General features: G+C 43.0%; 4 protein-coding genes across 9 annotated transcripts; 3 read left to right on the top strand and 1 right to left on the bottom strand.

The window, feature by feature from the left end:
- The first annotated feature begins 17 nt into the window (after nt 1-17).
- LOC4339343 (chaperone protein ClpB1-like) lies at nt 18-3648 on the top strand. Of its 2 annotated transcripts, none has more exons than NM_001402613.1 (5): nt 18-1362; nt 1461-2265; nt 2354-2606; nt 2805-2915; nt 3013-3648. In NM_001402613.1, the coding sequence occupies exons 1-5, from the start codon at nt 207-209 to the stop codon at nt 3310-3312; spliced, it is 2625 nt and encodes an 874-aa protein (NP_001389542.1). In that variant the 5' UTR covers nt 18-206; the 3' UTR covers nt 3313-3648. The 2 variants fall into 2 exon arrangements, with proteins under 2 accessions (NP_001389542.1, NP_001389541.1); NM_001402612.1 differs by having other exon boundaries at nt 2354-2633; nt 2718-2915.
- Nucleotides 3649-3961: 313 nt separating this feature from the next.
- Nucleotides 3962-9563, bottom strand: LOC4339342 (protein DJ-1 homolog C). Of its 4 annotated transcripts, none has more exons than XM_015784742.3 (9): nt 9272-9563; nt 8988-9188; nt 8132-8281; nt 7861-8040; nt 7104-7181; nt 6672-6872; nt 5431-5568; nt 4833-5350; nt 3962-4326 (listed from the first exon to the last, which is right to left on the bottom strand). In XM_015784742.3, exons 1-8 carry the CDS (start codon nt 9473-9475, stop codon nt 5138-5140), a joined length of 1365 nt encoding a protein of 454 aa, XP_015640228.1. In that variant the 5' UTR covers nt 9476-9563; the 3' UTR covers nt 3962-4326; nt 4833-5137. The 4 variants fall into 4 exon arrangements, with proteins under 4 accessions (XP_015640228.1, XP_015640229.1, XP_066166900.1 ...); XM_015784743.3 differs by having other exon boundaries at nt 4848-5350; XM_066310803.1 differs by having other exon boundaries at nt 7861-7974.
- Nucleotides 9564-13600: 4037 nt separating this feature from the next.
- Nucleotides 13601-18369, top strand: LOC4339341 (periodic tryptophan protein 2). 2 transcript variants are annotated; one of them, XM_015785085.3, is made up of 8 exons: nt 13601-14861; nt 15479-15730; nt 15831-15923; nt 16103-16474; nt 16947-17291; nt 17384-17611; nt 17699-17894; nt 18029-18369. In XM_015785085.3, the coding sequence occupies exons 1-7, from the start codon at nt 13656-13658 to the stop codon at nt 17867-17869; spliced, it is 2667 nt and encodes an 888-aa protein (XP_015640571.1). In that variant the 5' UTR covers nt 13601-13655; the 3' UTR covers nt 17870-17894; nt 18029-18369. The 2 variants fall into 2 exon arrangements, with proteins under 2 accessions (XP_015640571.1, XP_015640570.1); XM_015785084.2 differs by having other exon boundaries at nt 18014-18369.
- Nucleotides 18370-18638: 269 nt separating this feature from the next.
- Nucleotides 18639-25443, top strand: LOC4339340 (vesicle-fusing ATPase). Its single transcript, NM_001402598.1, has 21 exons — nt 18639-18937; nt 19354-19449; nt 19535-19619; nt 19701-19751; nt 19943-20113; nt 20227-20381; nt 20459-20567; nt 21080-21179; nt 21273-21328; nt 21738-21803; nt 21891-21973; nt 22232-22365; nt 22713-22923; nt 23375-23506; nt 23592-23652; nt 23733-23792; nt 23999-24057; nt 24158-24245; nt 24490-24612; nt 24785-24850; nt 24937-25443. Exons 1-21 carry the CDS (start codon nt 18756-18758, stop codon nt 25078-25080), a joined length of 2232 nt encoding a protein of 743 aa, NP_001389527.1. The 5' UTR covers nt 18639-18755; the 3' UTR covers nt 25081-25443.
- Nucleotides 25444-25636: the final 193 nt, after the last annotated feature.

Genomic DNA, 25636 nt, shown 5'->3' with positions numbered 1-25636 from the left:
CTAGACTCCCGCCGAACAATCCACTCCGCCCTTCATATGCGCGCACCGCTCCTCCCGTTGTTTCCATCGACAGAAGAGAGAGTTCAGATCAAACGCCGAAGCAATTCTTCCGCAAGATTTCGAGTGATCCCATCTCAATCCAAGCTAAACCGAGAGATTTTGATTTGTTGCTGTAGATTGATTGTGTGAGGAGAGGAGGAGCAGCCATGAATCCGGACAACTTCACGCACAAGACCAACGAGGCGCTCGTGGCGGCGCACGAGATAGCGTCGGAGGCGGGGCACGCGCAGCTGACGCCGCTGCACCTGGTGGCGGCGCTGGCGGCGGACAAGGGCGGGATACTCCGGCAGGCGATCTCGCAGGCGTCCGGCGGGGACGCCGGCGCGCCGGACTCGTTCGAGCGCGTGGTGAGCGGGGCGCTCAAGAAGCTGCCCTCGCAGTCGCCGCCGCCGGACAGCGTGCCGGCGTCCACGGCGCTGATCAAGGTCATCCGCCGCGCGCAGTCCGCGCAGAAGAAGCGCGGGGACTCCCACCTCGCCGTCGACCAGCTGCTGCTGGGCCTCCTGGAGGACTCGCTAATCTCCGACTGCCTCAAGGAGGCCGGCGTGTCCGCGGCGCGGGTGCGCGCCGAGCTCGAGAAGCTCCGTGGCGGGGAGGGCCGCAAGGTGGAGTCCGCGTCCGGCGACACCAACTTCCAGGCGCTCAAGACCTACGGCCGCGACCTCGTCGAGCAGGCCGGTAAGCTCGACCCCGTCATTGGCCGCGACGAGGAGATCCGCCGCGTCGTGCGCATCCTGTCGCGCCGCACGAAGAACAACCCCGTACTCATCGGCGAGCCCGGCGTCGGCAAGACGGCCGTCGTGGAGGGCCTCGCGCAGCGCATCGTGCGCGGGGACGTGCCCAGCAACCTGCTCGACGTCCGCCTCATCGCGCTCGACATGGGCGCGCTCGTCGCCGGCGCCAAGTACCGCGGCGAGTTCGAAGAACGGCTCAAGGCCGTGCTCAAGGAGGTGGAGGAGGCCGAGGGCAAGGTGATCCTCTTCATCGACGAGATACACCTCGTCCTCGGCGCCGGGAGGACGGAGGGCTCCATGGACGCGGCCAACCTGTTCAAGCCAATGCTCGCGAGGGGCCAGCTCCGGTGCATCGGCGCCACGACGCTGGAGGAGTACCGCAAGTACGTCGAGAAGGACGCCGCGTTCGAGAGGCGGTTCCAGCAGGTGTTCGTCGCGGAGCCGAGCGTCCCGGACACCATCAGCATCCTGCGAGGCCTCAAGGAGAAGTACGAGGGGCACCACGGTGTGAGGATCCAGGACCGCGCGCTCGTCGTCGCCGCGCAGCTCTCGGCGAGGTACATCATGGGTAAGTTGCTCCTGCCGTCCTTGCCATTGCCATTGCCAACCTACATTGTCAAGCTCGAGTTCACATTCTTGTGCCATTTCTGCTCTGTAATTCTTCAGGACGCCACCTGCCTGACAAAGCGATCGACCTCGTCGACGAGGCCTGCGCGAACGTGAGGGTGCAGCTGGACAGCCAGCCAGAGGAGATCGACAACCTCGAGAGGAAGAGGATTCAGCTGGAGGTGGAGCACCACGCGCTGGAGAAGGAGAAGGACAAGGCAAGCAAGGCCCGGCTTGTCGAGGTCAAGAAAGAGCTGGACGATCTGAGGGACAAGCTGCAGCCATTGACGATGAAGTACAGGAAGGAGAAGGAGAGGATCGACGAGATCAGGAAGCTGAAGCAGCGCCGCGAGGAGCTCCAGTTCACGCTGCAGGAGGCCGAGCGCCGGATGGACCTCGCCCGCGTCGCCGACCTCAAGTACGGCGCGCTCCAGGAGATCGACGTCGCCATCGCGAAGCTCGAGAGCGAGACGGGGGAGAACCTGATGCTCACCGAGACCGTCGGCCCCGAGCAGATCGCCGAGGTGGTGAGCCGCTGGACCGGCATCCCGGTGACCCGGCTCGGCCAGAACGACAAGGAGAGGCTCGTCGGCCTCGCCGACAGGCTGCACCAGAGGGTGGTCGGCCAGGCGGAGGCCGTGAGCGCCGTCGCCGAGGCGGTGCTGAGGTCGCGCGCCGGACTTGGCCGGCCGCAGCAGCCCACCGGCTCGTTCCTCTTCCTCGGTCCCACCGGCGTCGGCAAGACCGAGCTCGCCAAGGCCCTCGCCGAGCAGCTGTTCGACGACGAGAACCTGCTCGTCCGCATCGACATGTCCGAGTACATGGAGCAGCACTCCGTCGCTCGCCTCATCGGAGCACCACCTGGGTAAGTATCAATCCCAATGTTGTTTTCACAGTTCTTGCAACCGAATTTCGGGTGCTGACATGGGGGAAATTTCTCTCTCTGAATGAAGCTACGTCGGCCATGAGGAAGGTGGGCAGCTGACGGAGCAAGTGCGGCGGCGGCCGTACAGCGTGATCCTGTTCGACGAGGTCGAGAAGGCGCACGTCGCGGTGTTCAACACTCTGCTCCAGGTTCTCGACGACGGGAGGCTCACCGACGGGCAAGGCCGCACGGTGGACTTCAGGAACACCGTGATCATCATGACCTCCAACCTCGGCGCCGAGCACCTCCTCGCCGGCATGGTCGGCAAGAACTCCATGAAGGTCGCCCGTGACCTTGTCATGCAGGAGGTATGTATGGCCTTTTGCTTTCCACAACCATGGATTCATTTGCAATGCAATGCGATGCTGAATTGATTTCGATATTTTGTGCAGGTGAGGAGGCACTTCCGTCCTGAGCTCCTGAACCGGCTCGACGAGATTGTGATATTCGATCCCCTGTCCCACGAGCAACTCAGGAAGGTCGCCCGTCTCCAGATGAAGGACGTCGCCGTCCGGCTCGCCGAGAGGGGTGTCGCCCTGGCCGTCACCGACGCCGCGCTGGACGTCATTCTGTCTCTGTCCTATGATCCGGTACGCGACAGCATCCAACTATCAGGTCGAAGTTTTTCAAAGAAATTCTCGTCGAATTTGATTCTAACTCTCTCTGTGACTCTGGTACTACGTACAGGTTTATGGCGCGAGGCCGATCAGGAGGTGGATCGAGAAGAGGGTGGTGACGCAGCTGTCCAAGATGCTGATCCAGGAGGAGATCGACGAGAACTGCACGGTGTACATCGACGCGGCGCCGCACAAGGACGAGCTGGCCTACAGGGTGGACAACCGCGGGGGGTTGGTGAACGCCGAGACGGGGCAGAAGTCGGACATCCTCATCCAGGTGCCCAACGGCGCCGCCACCGGGAGCGACGCCGCGCAGGCGGTGAAGAAGATGAGGATCATGGAGGACGAGGACGGCATGGACGAAGAGTAGTAAGTAGTAGAGCGCGTATGTGCGTGTTGCGCCCCCGGGCAGAGGCAGAGGAGGGCGCCGATCGAGCTGTGTGAATGAATGTGGGGTGTCTCCGTTGAATAAGCTGTGAAATATGGTGTTTTTCCGATGATGCCTTTTTGTGAAGTTGTTGTTCTGCTAAGACGACTTTCTTTTGTGAAATTTCTGATGAACTGAAGAAGTGTAAAAACGTTTACGTTCTGGTTGAGTTGAGTTGAAAGTTCATGTGTTTACGGATGACAAAATGGAACTTTGTTGAGGCATGATATGCAGTACTTGCAGGGTGCAGTTTTTGTTCCTCAACTGGAACGAAGTTACAGATGGAGCATCTACTGTTGATAAATTGCCCGGTAATCACTTATGCACGTGTGGGTTTAGGGACATGAGTTTGGATAGAACATCAAAGTGTAGCGGAATCTTGATTGCTTACCAGGCAGGTCGGCAACGGGCTGTCGCATAAAAAAAAACAATGTACATGGCTCTTCGATCTGCGTTTTGCGAAGTTCCACTTAACCTTCGGATTCCGCTGTTGGTTTGATCATATGCTTCTGCTCTCTCAGGAATCAACACAATCTAGCAGGAATCAACATAATCAAGACCATCACTACGAATTTTTTTTAAGTAGAGATAATAACGGGGCAAAAAAGGAAGTGGATACGCTATGTGAGCATGTTTGTTGCAACAAATATTTGATCAACTATCGAGCAAATTATCTGATCAACTATCGAGCAAATTGAGGGAATCCATTGTACTACATTGCCAGTTAACTTCAGAATTCAGGCAACAAAATTGCTGAAAAAAGATCTGAATTTTGAAGCTAAATTGGTTTGTCGCAGGCTGGAAGTCTCTACTATCAGATTGGATAGCTGGGCATAAGAGCAACATCAAAAGGGCTTCAGGTCCTTGGAAGCCCCACTGAACATGATGGGTTTCTTCTAAAAGCGCATCCGTCAAGCAGAAGGTTATCATCACTTGATCAGTTGCAATATTTAGATCCTGTCAATTGAAGAGAATGAAGATATTATACAGCATATCAGCTCATATCCTACAAATGGCTTTATCTATGCAACACAAGTACTTGGGGAGAAAAGCAAAAGGAATGTTTTAACAACACCGTACCACCAAATTATCAGTTTATAAGCTATAATGTTAGGTTTATCTTTTCAGTGCACAGCACATTGTATTCATAGTCCTAAGAATAGGAGAAAAGATCATTTGTGTTAGAACTCAAACATTTATGCCTATCACTATCAAATACTCCCTCCGTTTCAAAATGTTTGACACCGTTGACTTTTTAGTACATGTTTGACCGTTCATCTTATTAAAAAAAATTGTGAAATATGTAAAACTATATGTGTATATGAAAGTATATTTAACAATGAATCAAATGATATGAAAATAATAAATAATTACTTAAATTTTTTGAATAAGACGAATGGTCAAACACGCACTATAAAAAGTCAATGGTGTCAAATATTTTGAATGGAGGGAGTATAACTTACCAGTTAGTAATCAACCTGTGTCGTAATGTGCCAACAGATCATATCGAGATGAATTGACCTCCACCGAATCTTCTCAATGTAAATGGTCCATCCCAACAAATATAGTGGAATGATTTCCGTCCAGATGTCCAATGACGCAACAGAGGAATATGTTGTTGTCTCAAGAAGAGTTGAAGGCCCATAAAACAGCAAGACGAAGAGCACCGGTGACCTTTGTCTCAAGCGTAGCTACTGCAATATACTTGTAGCACAACTAAATGTCTCACGTCTGCGTATTACAGAGTGCCAGATATATTTTAGGTGTTTCAGCTCTTGGGATACTCAAAAACCATGCCATTTGCCACGCCTTTGGCTCGTCCATGGCCAAAGAATTTTTTAATAATAGCCAGCGAAAAATCAATGACCGTCCCAAGCCCCATCCCGGTAATCAAATTTCCATCAATCACAACCTTTGATCGATCAATAACTTCACACGTGAGCTGATTGACTATGGAAGGATGAGCTGTCACTGTTTTATCCTGATCAACAATTTCAATGGCAGTTATCTTCCATGCCAGAGAATATAAGATGCCAAGAGTTTTTAGTCCTAGAATGTCACCTGGAGTAAACCCTGCTTCTGCAAGATCACAGGAGAAGAACAGATCCCACCATACATCCTGCCTGTTTGCTTTTGTTCCTTGAGTAATTTCTTAAGAACACTGGACTTGTGCAGTCTCTCAGCTCCGGCAGGTCCTCCCTAGAAAATGTCAAGAGATACACACAATGAAATTAGAACCAAAATAAGTGAATATATTAGCTGAAAAAGCACAAAAAAAGTGAAATAGAGAGCACAAATACACACACTTGGAGGGCTGAAATTTTAGATAGGTTGCTAGCAAAGTCTCCGATAGTTTTTTGAAAGGCTAATGTCCCCAGTGCTACAACCAAGGATTTGATTGACAAAACAAATACAAGGATAGGAATTGACATTGCGCCCTTTTTTTTTTCTGTGTCCAGTAGAGGATTAAGATTTGAGACAACCAGCAATCCCTCCTCAAAAGTCAAAACATCTGTTTCTTTTGGTGCTCTCGCCTTTCCTTTGGATTATCTTCTTTTTCATGATATAGAAGTAAAGAAGTCCAGAGATCTCATATACATAAAAAGTATTTCCCGAAAAGAACATGTAATTCTGACAATCGCCAAGAAACTGCTTTTTTATTATTCTTTTGACCACATTGATGGTAAGAAATCCTGGGACCTAGATTTCACTTTGTACAACCAACACACAATATTTTAGCGGAGAAATGTACAGATGTCGCTATGAACCATGCACGTGATAAGATACAAATATACTTCAATACAGTTGCATCAAGAGTCCAAGACAGTGGTTCTATAAAATTCTGCTTCACTAAAACAAAAGAAAATGTCTAAGGAAACAGAAGAAACATGTATTCTAATACAGGTGATAGCGATATCCTGAAGTCCTAAAGGCTGTCAGTGACACATACAACTGGTCCAAATGTAAGGATATAGCGATAAGTATATTTGTTCTTTCTTTTTTTTTTCTCGAGCTGATACACAATTCGGTATGAAGGTCAAGTCCTACGCATAGAACAGCAAAAGCTCACCATGGTTGATCATGCTTGTTAGGAATGCATTTCAGAATGGACTTACTTTTATCAGTAATATGCAGCTACATTCAAGATAAGGTTAAAAGCAAGCATCATGATGATGATAAGATGGGGATTTGTACCAGTCCATGAACCAGCTATATGCAAAATATCTTGTAGGAACAACAATGAACTTATATGTCGGCATTTATGATATCTAAATGAAAATATGAAATGAGAAATAGCTCACAGGAAGGATAATTAGATCATATTCTAAGGCAGAAGCATCTGAAATGCATTTATCAGCAACAATCCTCATCCTTTGGGACCCGACAATACTTGTTGATTTTTCAACTGATGCCAACACCACATTTACATTTGCTCGCCGTAAAACATCCGTCAACATTATTATCTCCATCTCTTCTGAACCATTTGCAATTGGAATGAGAACCTGTTCCAGAAGTCAAAAGGCGTTCTATCAACTACACAAAATACTAGTGCTGCAGGCCATATGCAACCAAATGGAGCTCCATTACATCAAGCATGCATCTTTGAGATTTTAACCTATCCATAGTTCAATAGAACATTTCTATGCTTCACTATATTTCATATTTGTATTAGTATCATGCCATATTCATTCTTGCACAAAAATCTAAGGTACACGATTGTTTTCTGTACTTACATGAGGATTGTGATCAGAAGACCACTCAATTTCGTTGACTTCAATACTTCTTTCAAGATTATCGTCAACCTTTGTCAACTGTAAGAGAGTACACAATAATTGAACAGCAGTCAGCATCTATTTGTGTTGCAATGCAAATAAATAGAATTGTTGCTTAAAAATTTTAGCTGACTATATAATAATCGTAGAATCATAATCATGTACTAGTATTGCACTAAAAATTGTAGAAAGAAGGGGTTATCCCTTGAAATATTAGAGATTACTATACAATAATTGCACAATGATCAGCATGGATTAGTGTTATAATGTAAAACACAATAGCTACAAAACATAGTGTAGAGATTTTCCAGCATAGCCAACTGAAATATAAGAAACATTATGAAAATAAATAAAATTGCAGAACATTTAGCAACTCTTAAAAAACTGGCTCAGTTTGAAACAGGTTATTGAGCAGATTGTTATTGCGGATTATCTACTTGACTATAGGGATGAATTAAATATTTTGATAAATATACTTAACAAATAACCTAAAACAGGTGGTCTAAGCAATATTATGAAGAAAGTTTTTGAGAAAACTTATTCTTTTAAGCGTGGAGTAAATAATCCGTTTCAACAATCCAGTGAATAATATGAAAAGAGCTAAGTGGTTTTGAAGAGATTTTTTTTTCACTTGTGAGTATAAGTTTTGAAGAGCATTCATCATATTAACTTAAAAAGGACAAGATGTGAAGTACGTGAAGGTTTTCTTTTAACGAACCAAAGTGTTGTCCATATCTTCAGCTTTACAAGGCCCAAACAACTGCTCTACAAATGATAAAGCAAACTGAAATGCTGTCCCTGGTCCACGGCTTGTTGTTAGCTCTCCAGACACCTGAACATTTGATTCAACAGTTCGGAATGTTGGGAGATCTTCTATAAAGGATGGGTGACAAGTGATCTTGCACGGCAAAAGGAAAAAATATATATATATCAGCTAAAGAAGGCCAAATGTTGATTTACTAAATTTAGTCTGATCACAAAATGACCACCTTTTTTCTCTTGTGGAGGCCCCACGGCATGAGAACAACAGCTGGTGCAGCACATATAGCACCATACAATCTTTTTTCCTCAGCCTGTCTAACTGTGATCCTCTGAAGGATCACACTGTCTCTCAACCGCACTGAACCAGGCATTCCACCCTGAACACGTCACACCATGAACCCAAGATAAGATTTTGGGCACTGGCAGTATGTGACATTATGACAAACATATAACACCACAGGTCCAAGAAAGGGAATAGAGCGACGAAATTGTCAGATACTACTATCAGTCGGAAAACTGAGAAAATGTGATAGACCACTTTTTGCAATGCTAAAGATAGTGCTTAGATGTACTTGAATTCTGTTTCGTAGAGAAAGACTTAAATGATCTTGAAAATTGATTCCTACTGCTAATGTCAACATCCGTAACCAACTAACCACACAAATAGATGGGAAGAGGATTTTGATCCCTTGAGGGGATATCCCATCGTTGTTTGCATGTCACTCAAATTGTTATGAAAAAATTTAAAAAATTTGAGAAGATGTATTAACATGTGATACATTACTCCACAAACATGCAAGTAAAAATTCAACTTCTAAATCTTGCAACAAAAAAACAAATTTGACTCTGAATATACGTTAACTAGTTGCGGTTTAATTTGTTTTTTTCGTTACGAGATGTAGAAGTTGAATTTGAACTTGCATGTTCGTGGAGTGTTATATCACATGTTAATACACCTTCTCAATTGTTTTCAATTTTTTCATAACCATTTGAGTGACATGCAAAGAACGAGAGGATATCCCCTCGAGGGATTAAAATAGTTTCCCCAAATAGATGGGTCAGCACGAGAATAGGGATAGTTACCGGGAGAGCCACGAGGTCGAACACCTGGTCTGCACAAGCGGCAATGCGCTTGTCAGCAACGATGTGGGAGCCACGCGAGGCCTCCACCTCGAGGCCGTCCTCCACGGATGCCAGCGTCACGTCGGCGCCGGCTCGGCGGAGTACACCGGCAAGGATGACTGCCTCCATCTCCTCCGTGCCCATGGCGATGGGCAAGAGAACCTTTTTACAGCACAAACTGTACAAAATCAAGATCTTGAAACTGCTAAATAGTGGAGTCTGACGTCAGGAGTAGGAAACCGGACCTTCTTCTTGGCAGGAGTCGTCGAGGAGGAGGCAGCCGTCGAGGCCGCGGCAGAGAGCGAGGGGGCGGCCCGCGCCATGGCGCGGCACAATGGTGGCCGAGCGAGAGGGGAAGTTCCGCGGCTCGGTGGATGCGGCGGCGGTGGCCGTACCACCATGGCGGGAAGTGGGGCCGGGGCGAGGAGGTAACGAGACGAGGGGAGCATTGGAGAGTTGGAGCTTCGCGTTCGGGTGTCCGGCTGCGGCGGGAGCAGCACCGGAGACCCGGGAGAACGGAGTGCTCGAGCCTGGAACAAATGGATATGGATAAGCCGTTTTTAGTTTTGTTGATTGACTAGTTAGGTGCCTGTGCGTTGCAACCAGAAAAAAAAATATACATCAATTTAAAACCACAGTGCGTCAAATGATGCTAAACAATCAATGATTGTAAATTACTTGTAATAAGAATGTTAATATAGCACGAAATGAACAACTCCTAGTAATATGCTGCTGCTAACATTACGGCAACATAATAGTCCAGTAAGAAACAAAAACAAACAAAAGGCATGATCTGTTTTGACAAGCAAGCATGAAATGAAATATATACTTAAGGTTCATAAGAAGGAAAATACAAAGAATTAATTTTTTTACTATATAATGGATTAGCAGCATGACCCATGACACAAAGGCACCATTGCAACCGGGAGTGCGGCAGTGACGCTACCATTGCAAGCCCAAATGAGTAAACTACATGGATACCTTGTTTGGGAATGAGGTGACACTTCCATTGCGATCGAACGGTACACACTCCATGGGTCTTCCTGGTGAGGATTCAAGACCACCACTAAAGCATGTGTTTGGTTTGGGAGTGAGGTGGATTGGTTAAGTTTATCCCTGTTTTTTTGGATGGGATAGACCTAGTTTCTCTTTTCTCGAAGGGATGGAACGGATCCTGTTTTTTGTTTGGTTTGTGAGATATGATGGGTTAGAATAGTTCTATCCAGACAATGGTGGGTTGTCTAGATAGAGATACCTCATGGTGAGGCTACCTCTCTCACACATGTAATTATTTTTTAAAAATAAAATAATATTTATGTCACTATATTAGAAAATAAAATGTCGAACTCATGATGAACAAAAGATAATTTTTTTTGCGCTTCAACTGAACAAACAAAAGGATTGCTCATCTAAAAATAAAAGAAGATTTCTCAACACAAGATGAACAATGACGTGCTCAAGTACAGATCAATAGATCATATAATCACAAACTACTTGCTCAGTTCAAAATTTAATCTACTATGAATAAATTGAGAAAAGAAAAACAACATCAACGAGTGGGTCAACGAGCAATCATATTTCAAGGGTGAATTAATCTTCTGTGACACAAGATACCACATCAACGAGCAGTTGCAGAGTAGAGAGGACAGGGGAGACCTCGTTAGGGGATGGGCGCTGGATTTGTTCTGCCGCAACAGCCAATGGCGAGAGGATGACGACGTTGACCAACTGAGTTTCAGCAAGGAGGGGGACGGAGGAGGGAGGGGGTCGCGAGCCGCCGCCTCAGGCTCGCGTCGCGCTCGCGCGGTCGCCGCCGCTGCCTTCTTTCGATGGGAAAAAACGCGAACAGAAAGGTGAAGGGGTAGGGAGGGAGGGAGATAGGGTTATCGCTCCTGGGAGGGGCGTGCGCCTCACGTGCGCGAGGGGGGAGCGAAATGGGTTCGATCTGTCCGGTTTAAATTTTGAGAAAATTTCTTATGTGCCCATAAAAACTTATCCAATCCCTTTAATACTCTTGAATTTTGATGTTCTCTTTTGTACCTCTGAATTTTCACTTTGATCTCTTCCATACCCCTCCTGTTAGGTTTCCTTAGTTTCACCGTTAGATTTGGTTGGAAATGTCCATGATGCCCTTAAGGATGAAGGAGCTACAACTAGCTTGGAAAATGATTCAAAAAATTGCTGAGTACTAATATGTGTATTTTATGAGACTTAAACAATTAGAGCACAAAAATTTAAACATAAATTTTGAAAAAAAAATTGTAGAACAATGGATCATTTTTTGATCTGAGAAATACCATTGCAAGGCATCTGAAGCATCATAAAAAAAAAGGTTAATTGGATCCATGCCACTGCAATTTTACCATATTAGAAAAATGCCACTACTATTCGCGAAATCTGCTGAGTGCCACTGGAACTTTGTAAAATTGGATACATGCCACCGCCGTCGTATTTTCCATCCATCGCCGTCACTCTAGTATGGGACCCACACGTCAGCTCCATCCTCTTCCTCCATCCCCTCTCTTCTCCCTTTTCCATGTAGTTTTTTCAGAAATGGTGTGTTTTTTCTAAAACCTTTTTTTTATTTTTTACAGACGATGGAATTTTTTTCTCGCACATTTTTTTTATTTTTTACATATGACGGAAACATTTTTTCTAGTGCGTTTTTTGCACTTTTTTCTGACATTTTCTTCTCACTTTGTTTTTTTTCTCACACATTTTCTTAAACCTTTTTTTTTCTCGCGCTTTTTTTTATTTTTTTTTATGTACGATGGAAACATCTCTTTTTAAATAGTTAGATTATATTAGATTATAGATAGAGAAGATATATATACGGACTACTAAAATAATAGAAATCAGACTTTTTTTGCCGCACTCTTTTTTCCACCCTTTTTACTTTATTTCTCGCGCGTTTTTTATGAATGATTTTTTCACCACTTTCTTAGGGAAATCGGGTCTTTTTAGGATGTTTTTTTTTGCCTTTTTATTATTTACGGATTTTTTTTTGTTTTTTTTTGCCTTTTTTAGGAATCGTATTTTTTTTGTATTTCTTTGTTTTTAAGGGGAATCGGATCCACGGTTTTTTTGGCCACTTTAGGGGGGTCGTACTTTTTTTAGGTTGTTTTTTTCACTTTTTTTTGTTTGGACGGACGATGGAAACATTTTCAATTTTAAAAGCAGTAGAGATTTGTCTGAAACACATTTGTAATGTTTAGGTACAATTGTTTTGTAGCTGTGGTTCCACAATAAAAAAGAGAAAAATTGTACATTTTAGCATAAATTGCCAATTGACCCTACTGCTGCAATTAATTCCATTTGCAAAATGGTCCATCCAATACTGAGAGGTCGGCCTGGTGATTCTTAAGAATAGCTCAAAATTTGTACAGCAGGTTTTACGAGGATTTCCAAGAAGATGTGAGGATATGACTAGTGAATGAAAAATCACCATGGGAAATCAGGCTACATCTGTCTGTTACAGTTCATGTTGATCTGCATAGAATTGCTATTGCTGCAATTAATAATACTTTAAAGTACTCTTTCTTCTAGTAATAGTAAGCCACTTAAAAAAGAGAGTTTCATGTTTGGGTATGCAGCTCCTAGCCTTTGTGCTGTGATTTTAGACTTTTCTACAGTGCGAGGAAATTTGGCTGCGTCGTGATAATATACTCCTGACAATATAAGATTGCTGCTGGAACTTGTAATGGCATTTATTTGTGTGCTGAAAGAACAAAAACAAAACCTTTTTGTGCATATTGCATTGGATTCCACATCTATCAGACCACAATCAGACCAAACAACACTGGTTAAACGACATTCATCTATTGAACATAACCATGTACTGAAAAGGAACACAGGTGTGCAGGACAAGAGCAAATTAAGCATCATACAAACTAAGAACTCAAACTGAAAGAACGATAGATCTTTTATCTTTACCTCTATAGAAGAGCAAATTAAACATCATGAAAGAAGGAGGCCGTGGCGGCGGGGGCTGGACGGCGTGAGGGAATGGAGCGAGGGGAGCGGCGGAGACGAGCGGCGTCAGCGGTTAGATCGTGAGCACAATCTAACCTGATGGGGAGAACCACAATGTAAGGAGGAGGAGCACGATGGGGTCGCGTGTGGAGGGGAGGAGTGTGTGGGATATCCGGAAGCGTTGGATCTCATGATCGTAAAGTTAGTATTACGCGTGTCTGTTAGGTTGGAGTTACTGTCACCATTAGTAATTTTTAAGTAGTAATATACGGTGTATATAGATATAGATATACTCCCTCCGTTTCACAATGTAAGTCATTCTAGCATTTCTCACATTCATATTAATGTTAATGAATATCAATATGAATATGGGAAATGCTATCACAATTTAAGTCATTCTCGTATTTTCCATATTCATATTGATGTTAATGAATCTAGATACATTAATATGAATGTGGGAAATGCAATGACTTACATTGTGAAACGGAAGAAGTAGCTGAATAGGACAAAATGAAATGCATCTAAACCATTCGGCCCATTAGAAGTTACAGGCCCAAAAACAAAACCCACTAAAACCCTCCTCCTCGTCTTCGTCCTCCTCCCTCCCACCCTCCGCAAAACCCTAGCCACCACGGCGCCCTCCCCCGTTCTCCCGCCATGAACTACCGCTTCCACAACCTCCTGGGCGCGCCGTACCGCGGCGGCGACGCCGTCTTCGCCGGTGACTCCTCCGTCCTCCTCTCCGCCGTCGGCAACCGCGTCGCGTCCACCGACCTCTCCGCCTCCTCCTCCCTCACGCTCCCCTTCGAGTCCTCCTCCAACGTCACCCGCCTCGCCGTCTCCCCCTCGGGCGACTTCCTCCTCTCCGTCGACGACGCCGGCCGCGCGCTCTACGCCAACCTCGGCCGCCGCGCCGTCCTCCACCGGATCGCCTTCAAGTCCGCCCCCTCCGCCGTCCGCTTCAGCCCCGACGGCAACCTCATCGCCGTCGCCGTCGGTAAGCTCGTCCAGATCTGGCGCTCGCCCGCGTTCCGCAAGGAGTTCTTCCCTTTCCACCTGCTCCGCACCATCCCTGGCTTCGCCGCCGGTGTCACCGCCTTCGACTGGTCTCCCGACTCCTCGTTCCTCCTCGCCTCCTGCAAGGACCTCACCGCCCGCCTCTTGCCTGTCAAGAAAGGCCTTGGAGGCAAACCATTCCTCTTCGTTGGCCACCGCGCCGCCGTGGTTGGCGCCTTCTTCGCCACAGATAAGAAGACAGGGAGAGTCACTGGGGCTTACACAATTACCAAGGACGGAGCTATCTTTACATGGAATTTGGTGGAAGGAAGTGATGATTCGCCTCCACCTTCACCAGGGACGCCAGAGCAGGAGGCGGTACAGGATGGTGAGGCTGAATTGGACGGTGACGAGCCCGAATTGGATGGCGGGAGCAGGAAAAGGAAGAGTTTCGGAGAATCGGAAGAACCAGACACTACCCCGCTGCATTTCACAAGGTGGGAGCTGCAGAAAAAGGACTTCTTCATGCAGTCACCGGCTAAGTTAACAGCCTGTGATTACCATAGGGAGCTTGACATGGTGGTGGTTGGTTTCTCTAATGGTGTATTTGGGCTGTACCAGATGCCAGACTTTGTGTGCCTCCACTTACTGTCAATATCAAGGGAGAAGATCACTACTGCTATTTTCAACAGTTTGGGGAATTGGTTAGTTTTTGGATGTGCCAAACTTGGGCAATTACTGGTGTGGGAGTGGCGATCAGAGAGCTACATTTTGAAGCAGCAGGGGCACTACTTTGATGTGAACTGCATTGCATACTCACCAGACTCCCAATTACTGGCCACTGGAGCTGATGATAACAAAGTCAAGGTGTGTGTTACAAGCAGTGACATTTGCACTCACTATTATACGCTCATTCTAGTTGGCGATGGAGGAAATTTATTGTTTTATGTCATTCAAAAAATGAAAACATCTTTTACGGTAGTACTAGATAGTGTTTTTAGTTTTGATGAAGAGATATTTCAAGTAAAGAAATCAATTCATGAATGTTATGTGGGTAGTAGAAAGCAGTCGCTCTGCCTCTGAGCTAATACTTATGTGAAGCATATTAATGTCAACTGAAGATTATAGTTGTCTATCTATAGAATTAGATGATAATAAAAATGATATAGTTATATATTATGACCTTCTATGTTAGTACTACCTCCGTTTTTTAATAGATGACGCCGCTGACTTTTTCTCACATGTTTGACCATTCGTCTTATTCAAAAAATTTACGTAATTATAATTTATTTTGTTATGAGTTGTTTTATCACTCATAGTACTTTAAGTGTGATTTATATCTTATACATTTGCATAAAATTTTTGAATAAGACAAATGGTCAAACATGTGAGAAAAAATCAACAGCGTCATCTATTAAAAAACGGAGGGAGTATTAGTATACTGCACCCTGAGTTTGACACATACCACTTATGATGTATTGCAGGTCTGGACAGTCTCCTCTGGGTTCTGTTTCATAACATTTTCGGAGCATACAAACGCTGTTACTGCAGTTCATTTTATGGCCAATAATCATTCTCTTCTCAGTGCCTCCCTTGATGGGACTATTCGAGCATGGGATCTGTTCCGCTATCGAAATTTCAAGACATTTACTACTGCATTGCCCAGACAATTTGTTTCTTTAACGGCAGATCAGAGTGGAGAAGTAATATGTGCTGGAACACTTGATTCATTTGAGGTGTGTGTGTGAAGTCAACCTTTTTGCTGCAGTTTTTTTCCCCGTGCATATGCTTCTCTTTTTCTCTCATTTTTTTGACTGTCAAAACATCTTCATGCAGATATTTGTTTGGTCAATGAAGACTGGTCGTTTGTTGGATATACTCAGTGGTCACCAAGGACCAGTTCATGGCCTAATGTTTTCGCCAATCAATGTAAGAGCGCATGTTTTATTCTACCCCTGTTTTATTTCCTGCCTGTCAAACATTACTAAATATAAACTACTTTAGTACAAACACTGGTACACAATCTCTTTTTGCTCAATCTGCTGCGTTGTCTACTCTATATGTTGTGTAAATCCACAGAAAGAGTTAAACTGAATTCTGTCTGGTAGGCTATTTTGGCTTCATCATCATGGGACAAAACAGTTCGCCTTTGGGACGTATTTGAGAGCAAGGGTGCAGTGGAAACTTTTCAACATTCACATGATGTTCTTACTTTGGCTTATCGCCCTGATGGAAGACAGATAGCATGCAGCACACTAGATGGCTTAATCCATTTCTGGGATCCATTTGACGGCCTGTTGATGTATACAATTGAAGGCCGCAGGGATATTGCCGGGGGTCGTCTCATGACTGACAGAAGATCTGCTGCTAATACAAGTATAGGAAAGTACTTCACAACGTTGTGCTATTCTGCTGACGGGACTTATATTTTAGCTGGAGGAAACAGCAAATATATATGCATGTATGATGTTGGAGAACAGGTCAGGAAAGTTTTCTTATGATGATAATGGCTTTTTAGTATATACACACATCATCCATTTTAAAACTTAATTTTAGAGCTGCATCCATTTTTTTAATCGTGTGTACTCTCTACAATTCCATCATTGTCTGTAACTAATTTCTATCTGGTGTTTGTATTTTGTTAATTGATCTGGAGAGCACCCTCTATACTCTGATTTATTTTTGTGGATTTTAGTAGCTCTCTGCCTTGGAACGATCTTCTTACAGTTTCTGCTCGTTCTGTTTTGTCATTTGAATGTTGTTTTATAGATGTCTAGCTCAAACTTAGAATGTCTTACCACATGTCCTTGTTGACATATAGTTAGTTTAGTTATTGGCACATGTCCTTGTTGACATAGTTAGTTTAGTTATTGGTGTTATTTTGCACATGTTTTTCTTTTCTGTCCTAATTGTTGAAATATCATTGTTTTTATGTACCCATCACTTTTGTAGGTGCTCTTGCGTAGATTCCAGATCACCCGCAATCTCTCGTTGGACGGAGTACTTGATTTTCTGAACTCAAAGAAGATGACGGATGCTGGTGCACTAGATCTGATTGATGATGAGGATAGTGATGTTGAGGAGGGGATCGATCAACAAACAAGAGGCAACTTGGGGCTTGGTTTGCCTGGTTCCATGGCAAATCGTGGAAGGCCCATAGCTCGGACAAAATGCGTGAAATTTGCTCCAACAGGAAGATCTTTCGCTGCAGCAACCACTGATGGTGTTCTATTGTACTCTGTTGATGATTCTTTTATTTTTGATCCAACAGATCTTGACATTGATGTTACCCCTGAGGTATTTACCATATGTTCTTTCTTATTAGTAGTTCTGTTCCAATTATACTAATCAATTTGAAAAATAAAATTTTGCACATGATGCTTCTGTAGAAAGTGGAAGAAGCTCTTGAGGAAAACCAACAGCAAAGAGCCCTTCTACTCAGCCTCCGGTTAAATGAAGACTCCTTGATCAAGAAGTGCATTTTTTCAGTGGATCCATCCAATGTACGAGCAATTTGTTCATCAACACCCTTGAAGTATCTTCAGAGATTAATCGAAGCATTTTCTGACCTTTTGGAAAGTTGTCCCCATCTTGAATTTATTCTCCTCTGGTCTCAGGTACCATTATTGTTCTCTATATTGTTATTGAAGCTGATGATTTGATGGGAATACCAGATTAATCTAATTCTAATATTTTTGTTACAGGAGCTATGCAAGATTCACGGAAACTATATTCAACAAAACTCCAGAGCCTTGCTTCCTGCTCTGAAGTCGTTTCAGAAGTCTATAACAAGAATTCATCAGGATTTGGCCGACACTTGTTCTTCTAATGAGTACATGTTGAAGTATCTGTGCTCTTCTGGGACGAGGAATTAGGTTATGGTTGAGAAATGCTGACAATGTGAGTATTTCTTTTTTGCCGATCATTACATTTTGAATGTCACAAAAAATATAGTATAAATGATTATCAAGTTTGTCAAAACAAAGATATCTGCAAGAGATGTTTTAACGTTATTGCAGTCAATACTATTGCAGGAAAGTGTTAACTGAGCAGCAGCACATCATCAGGCACCAGCTGAGTACTGGCCATCTGTACTGGACGCGATTCTCCGCGCTGCAGTCCTCGCCACAACTCGTCGGCCGAAGAGCGAGTCGACCTGAGGCTTCGTCAGGCAGTGTGTTGCTTTTTTTGCCCAAAAGATGGACCCTCTCGTCGACCATGAAAATTTTCCTTGTTGCCTGGTGTACTTTTCCTTGTTGGATCTTGGATGATGTGTGTACACACCTTACTGAAATTTTGTCACCCAGTTTTGTTGAAACGATCCAGAAAGAATATATCATGCATCACAAGTATGGAGTACTTGTGGGTTTCCTAATGCATCAATGTTCTTTTTTTAACTCGAACGATTTATTATGCATGATATTTTGTCTGCTAAATTCGACAAGCAAATTGAAAATTAAGGATAAACTAGTTTTAGACCATGCCAGAACAGAAGGCCGGCTTAACCAATGGAGCACATCCACGAGGCCCATAACCACGGCTCCTTCACATCGAAGCAAACAAGATACAACACAAAAAAAAAAAGAAGGGAAAAATCAGACAAAATCACAAATATAACTTCCTCCTCGTTCTGCACTACTACTCGGCCACCATTTCCTTTCCTTTCGGCATCTCTCCTGCGCGGGCGAGTCGTCCTCCTCGTCCTCGTCGTCCCCTTTCTCTGCTCCCGCGAGATCTCACCCCCGCTGCGGCGACGCGGCCATGGCGGGGAGGAACTACCACGGCTACGGCGGCGGCGGCGGCGGGGGCATGTCCATGGTGGTGGCGAGCACGCCGGGGCAGGAGCTGGCCCTCACCAACTGCGCGTACGTCTCCTCCGCCGACATCCGCCGCTTCCCCAACGCCCTCGCCCTCGTCGGCGACGCCTTCGTCTTCACCCTGCGATATCCTTTTGCCGATCTCGTAACCAAATCGGTTCGTGTGCTCTCCCCCGCGCTTAGATCTCTCTCCCCCCAAATGAGCCCGTTCTGGCGATTTTGATCTGGTCTGGTAGTGGTTCCCGTATGAATCCACGAACGTAGAGAAAACCAGTTGGTGACTTGGTGTGATGGTTAGTAGCGTGCCTAAGCGCAAATGTTATTGTGATTTGTTATCCTCCAGTGTTGATGTTTAGTTTAGTGTTCTGTGCTGGGGTTGCTGGGCTCACCGTAATGTGGCTTCCAGTTATTATTGCTCTCAAATCTACCTTCGATGAGATCATGATGTCTCAGCTTTGAGATGCTTTGATGATATTTCGTGCCTACTTCCCAATTGAATTATAAGTTTCTCTTCTCATGTGTGATCCTTAATGAATATCCACTGCCCATGATGCTGTTTCTGCTGGAAGCATCGCATTGAATGCCATTCAGCGTCGCCAGACGAAGGTTTCAGCTGGGGATTCAATCACTGTTAGCAGGTAGGAAGTTCAAGTGGCGTGCTGATCAATATTTTGAATGATTATGTGTTGCCTTACTGTTTTCCCCTGATAATATTTGCATCAGTTTTGCCCCTCCCGATGATTTCAAATTGGCATTGCTCACATTAGAACTAGAGTATACCAAGGCAAGAACCAACCGAAATGAGGAGGTAAGTTCGTTGTTCTGTTTATGATGCAAATATTTAGTGCTTGGTCAGTGTAATCTCATCTGCATGAGCTTGGTTTCACAGCTGGATGCTGTTGTGCTTGCCCAACAACTTCGAAGGAGATTTCTTGATCAGGTATGCCATAGTCAATTAACATTGTTTCTCTGAGTAGGGTTTATTCCTTTGATTCTTTCAGTCAATTGGATTTAATGTGCATGATATACATAAAATGTCTCATTTGCACAATTAGATTCTGGATTCATGTAAATTAACAGTACTATGTCCTTGTATACCCTAAATGGTGATGATGGTGTTATCTACAACAGGTCATGACATCTGGGCAAAGAGTACCATTTGAATTTTGTGGGACAAACTATATATTCACTGTCAATCAAGCTTTGCTAGATGGCCAAGAAAATTCCACACCTTTGGACAGAGGATTCCTGTCAAGTGATACATACATCATATTTGAGGCTGCGCCTAATTCAGGAATTAAGGTTCATTTGAGTACCTTCTATATTGTTGTCAGCTTCTTTTAATAGTGTATTTGACAAGAACATTACTTATAGCTTGTGAAACACCACAAATAAGACCTATTACTCTACTGCAGGTAGTAAACCAAAAGGAAGCTGCTAGCAGCAAGCTTTTCAAGCACAAAGAGTTTAACCTTGAAAAGTTGGGGATAGGTGGATTAAGTGCTGAATTCACAGACATATTTAGAAGGGCATTTGCTTCAAGGGTGTTTCCTCCTCATGTTGTTAATAAGTAAGAACAGTATCTTCTCTATTTTTACTATCATAAAAAAAAATAGATGATGTGCTGCTAATGGCTGAATATTGCAGATTGGGCATCAAGCATGTTAAAGGTATATTGCTGTATGGCCCCCCTGGTACTGGCAAAACTCTTATGGCCCGTCAAATTGGGAAACTGCTGAACGGAAATGAACCCAAGGTATGGTATGGAATCTATTATTGAATATGGAGTAAAGTTTCTAGATATTTGTTAATGGCTTCCTTTGTATATTACCTATTTCTTTCTGATATGTACTAGTAGGATACTCAAATCTGTACAAATATTATATTTAAAAGTAGGGTTTCAAACGGTTTAGTCACCAGCACAGATATACATCGATAAGTGATAATATGCTATAACATTATTTTAAAAGTAGACCTCAAATTGTTGGATCTTAAGTTATGTTATTTGGAATACTAATCCAATGAGGAAGCCCTCAAGTCTCGAAGGATTCAACCAGAGAAGCTCTGTGTCACACTCCATTTTATGCTGTGAAAGTGTCATGAATTATAAAACATTTTTTATGAAATCGTTGTGTATCATGACACAAATTTATGCAGTACAACTTCCCAGAGTCAGTAATATGTGATTGTTAAAAACTAGAAATCAAGAGCCCAGTAACCTATGCAGATAGCTCATACTTAATGTTTAATACCTTTCTACAAGCTCAGATTGTAAATGGACCTGAAGTCTTGAGCAAGTTTGTTGGAGAAACTGAGAAGAATGTGAGAGATTTGTTCGCTGATGCTGAAAATGACCAGAAGACACGAGGTATGATTCCTCATCGATAAAAGCTTTTCCATATTTTTATGTGGAGTGGACCCTTTTTAACAATTAATCGCGGTACCTTGTTTTCAAATACAGGTGATCAGAGTGACCTCCACGTTATCATTTTCGATGAAATTGATGCTATCTGCAAGGTGGAGTTCTTTTTCCTTAAATAAACATCATGCATATTTCTACTTGACTATATCTTTCTCTCAAGATGTAAAACATCTTTTTTTGTGTTTCTTCCTTTGTTAATTTCATAAGGTTAGTTTGAGAATGTCACCGAAGAGAATGGTTGAAGTACCCTTACATTAAGTGAGTTGGAAATATGAGAGCAAATAGTTTGACTGATTAGTCATGCATAAGTTCTTAGGGAATAACAGAGCATAAGTACTTCAGATCAAACTCTTTTACCCCTTCTAGAAGTTCAACTTGCAATTTTGTCCAGTGTATATTTCAGTGTGCTATGTTTGATTACATCAGTTGTAGCATTGCTTCAGCTTTATTTATAGTAACTGCTAACTTCTCCTGAATTAATTAAACTCTGATTGTGCTGTGCAGTCTAGAGGATCTACCAGAGATGGTACGGGTGTACATGATAGCATTGTAAATCAGCTCCTTACAAAGGTATCTTTTCCTAGAATTTGAACTTTGGACTCACGTATTTTCTTTCTGCATATACACTAAGTTCTCGTCAAACTTTCTGCATTTTAGATAGATGGTGTTGAGGCATTGAATAATGTGCTCCTCATTGGAATGACCAATCGTAAGGATTTACTTGATGAAGCTTTACTGAGGTAACTTCTGACCCTCTAGAAATGCACTCAAGCTAGATCATGAAATGCATCAGACCTCCTAAAATTGTTACCATTTCATTTTATGTACATTTTAATATCTAAACATAACTCTGTGCTGCATTTACTGTGTAATTCAGAAAATTATGCTTGCCTTGATTATTTTAGATATTGCAGGCCTAAACCATTGGGGAATCTTCTTTTTGTATTTTTGTTTTACTATTTGCACGTATCCATTGACATTTGACACATCTGTTACAGGCCTGGACGATTGGAAGTTCATATTGAGATAAACCTGCCTGATGAAAATGGCCGTTTGCAGATTCTTCAAATTCATACGAATAAGATGAAAGAAAGCTCTTTCCTTTCCCCGAATGTTAATCTTCAGGAGCTAGGTATATTCTTTGATAATTCATATTTGTTTTCAGGCATTCGTTCATTATAACAAATGTTGTAAATGATCTCTTAAAATGGACTGATTAGCTCATTCTAGTCTTATTACTCAAGCTTCAAAGGTTTTAGTTTCCCATTTCCAAAAATTGCTGTCTTAGCAATGCTTCTTACTTCAACACCCATTTTAGTATGACTGAGTAGGTGCCTGTGGGAATTTCTTGTTCTAAAAGATATGTGCTGCATGTGATCTTGGCTGTGTACATCCATGTTGGTTGTAGAGGCTGGGTTTTAATCGATTATCTACAAAAATAATGTGATTGATGGTTGTGACATGCTCTTCTGAATGAAGCTGCACGGACAAAGAACTACAGTGGAGCAGAGCTGGAAGGTGTCGTCAAAAGTGCAGTCTCATATGCTTTGAACAGGCAGATAAGCATGGATGACCTTACCAAGCCTTTGGATGAAGAAAGCATTAAGGTTACTATGGATGATTTTGTGAATGCACTTCATGAAATTACCCCTGCATTTGGTGCTTCCACTGATGACCTTGAAAGATGCAGGTCTGTGCTATGATACCCCGAGCATTGCTTTAGCAAAATGTTTAATGATCAGTTTCTTCTTAGGGTGTTTCTGGGCTCATCTTTCAAATTTATATTTTTTATTTTCCTGTGTCCCATGGGACTATCTAATTCTTATGCCGTTTGATACGGCACAATGCAATTCCTAATTCATAGTCATTGTTGGCTATGGGCATGTCATTCTTGTGTAGTAGTTGATAGGGCTTTTTCCTTTGCATTAATACATCTTTTTTATTAATGATAACTCATGTCAATTTAATATTTTGCTAAACAGATCACTTGGTTATTTATCATAATTTATTGTTTTGGATGACCTAATGCATTATGCCCTTTCATTCATTAATTTCATGTGTTCTATTTACTCTTTACTGTTTGTCTGAATATTTGGTAGAAGTTTAATGCTATTTTCCATACCTTTGTGCAAAAATTACAGGCTAAGGGGTATGGTTGATTGTGGCAAGGCACATAGGCACTTGTATGAGAGAGGTATGCTTCTTGTTGAGCAAGTTAAAGTTAGCAAAGGTAGTCCACTTGTGACATGCCTCTTGGAAGGTCCTGCTGGAAGGTATTGTAACTAACTAAAACAGAATGTTCATCTTTAAAAACATTACCAGAGCCTCAATTCAATTAACATTTCCTTTGCTTGTCAGTGGTAAATCGGCTTTGGCTGCTACTGTTGGCATTGACAGTGATTTTGCTTACGTCAAAATTGTAAGTTTCTTTCTGGATTTCCTTCATTTCTCTATCAAAAGGTATATGTCTTATTTTTTTTTAATTTGTTTCCACTATAGATATCAGCAGAGACAATGATTGGTTTCAGTGAAAGCAGCAAATGTGCACAGATTTGCAAGGTCAGATTTGATGTATTACATAATGCATTTAATTAGTGTGTGGAAGAGACATTTGAAGGGTGTAGAAGTCTATATATTTTTCCTTTCTCTCTTAGCATCATTTTATTTTGTAAAAGTACATGTTTTTTTTTCTGGCTATTTTGCTCGCCTTCTCTATATGTTCACAGAATTATATTGAGGCAGTGTGTTTCGTCATTGCAATACAGGTTTTTGAGGATGCATACAAATCTCAGTTTGGCATCATAATTCTAGATGACATCGAAAGGTAGTTGACTAATCAAATCTGCAAACATTTTGTGCAATGCATCCTTTCTACATTCTGTTTTGGTTAATGTGTTCCTGTAATCACGTATAAAATCTTGTAGGTTACTGGAATATGTTGCCATTGGACCACGCTTTTCAAACATAATCTCACAAACTCTACTAGTCCTTCTCAAGAGGGTTCCTCCTAAGGTTTGCATGTTGCTGCTCTTCAGTATTATCCTGAGCATAATACTTGATTACATCATCTAGAGGGTTCCTCCAAAGTCCTAAGGTTTACATAATCACATTTGTTCTTTAGTAGCATCCTTCAGCGCAGTACATGGACTGTTTCACTTCTCGGACGTCGGACATTGATGCTACACAGCTGTTGCCATTTCCCTTTTTTTTTTTTGAAGGAAACCACCTTTTTCCTCACCTGCTTTCTTCTTTGCAGGGCAAGAACTTGCTTGTTATTGGAACAACAAGTGAAGTAGGCTTTCTAGAATCCATTGGTATGTGCGACGTGTTCTCCGTGACATACCATGTCCCCAAACTGAAAAAGGAGGATGCTACAAAGGTGAGAGGATACACAAGATACTAGAATAACTGATATAAACTGCATTCAATTAATTGGCAAATGACAGGGATACTCATGTTCATGATGTGGAATACAAAATCATTGATTTGCTACCTTCTCCAGCACGTTAGACAATCATGTTTTCTTGACTTGATTTTCCTTCTCGCTGTAGGTGTTGCGGCATCTCAATGTGTTCGATGAAGCGGACATTGATGCGGCTGCAGAAGCACTGGACGATGTAAATATTCTTTCTACTTGTTATGTTATTAGCTCTTTAATCAAAACCCTTCTGATCAAACTCTTTTAATCCTTCGGCTGATGCAGATGCCAATCAAGAAGCTGTACACACTCGTTGAGATGGCTGCACAAGGGCCATCAGGAGGAAGCGCGGAAGCAGTCTATGGTGGAGAGGAAAAGATAGATATCAACCACTTCTTTAGCATCTTGAGTGATATTATCCGCTATTAACTACACGGCGTCGGAATGAACCCTAGGTGACACCATAGGAATTTAATTGCACATTTCTTCTTACTTCAAGTTCTCCCTTTTGCCACCGTCGCCAGGGTATAGGGTTGTTTGATCTTTGAGGTTCGTGTCTCCTTGTTGTGCCGCTTTGAGCTTTTGTTGGAATGTTGTTATGATTCGGACAGAGGTTATACCTTACACGATGTAGCATGTTTCAACCGTATGTTTCGATACTTTCCCAGCACAGAGTTGCACGAATATGATTTTGGGTGGCTCCTTTCCGGCTTTCCCTCTGTGTTGTCTGTCTCGCTTGCTCTGTGCCTGTGTATGTGGCGGCCTGAACCAAACAAAAGAATCAGCTTTGTTATTCTACATGCGCCTAAAAAATTTTAATCCATCGGTCGATTTTGCTATATTTTGATTTGAAAACAATATATAACGGTATTACCGTTTCAATGGAATAGTTGATGTTATAATAATGTCAACATGATACCTAACCTACGAGGTAACGGGTACCGGAGATATCTGTCTAGATACCAGATCTGATACTTATGAGATA

Source organism: Oryza sativa, chromosome 5, assembly GCF_034140825.1.
Source record: "Oryza sativa Japonica Group chromosome 5, ASM3414082v1".
Classification (NCBI taxonomy): Eukaryota; Viridiplantae; Streptophyta; class Magnoliopsida; order Poales; family Poaceae; genus Oryza; species Oryza sativa.
This window is presented reverse-complemented; position numbering and strand designations above follow the sequence as displayed.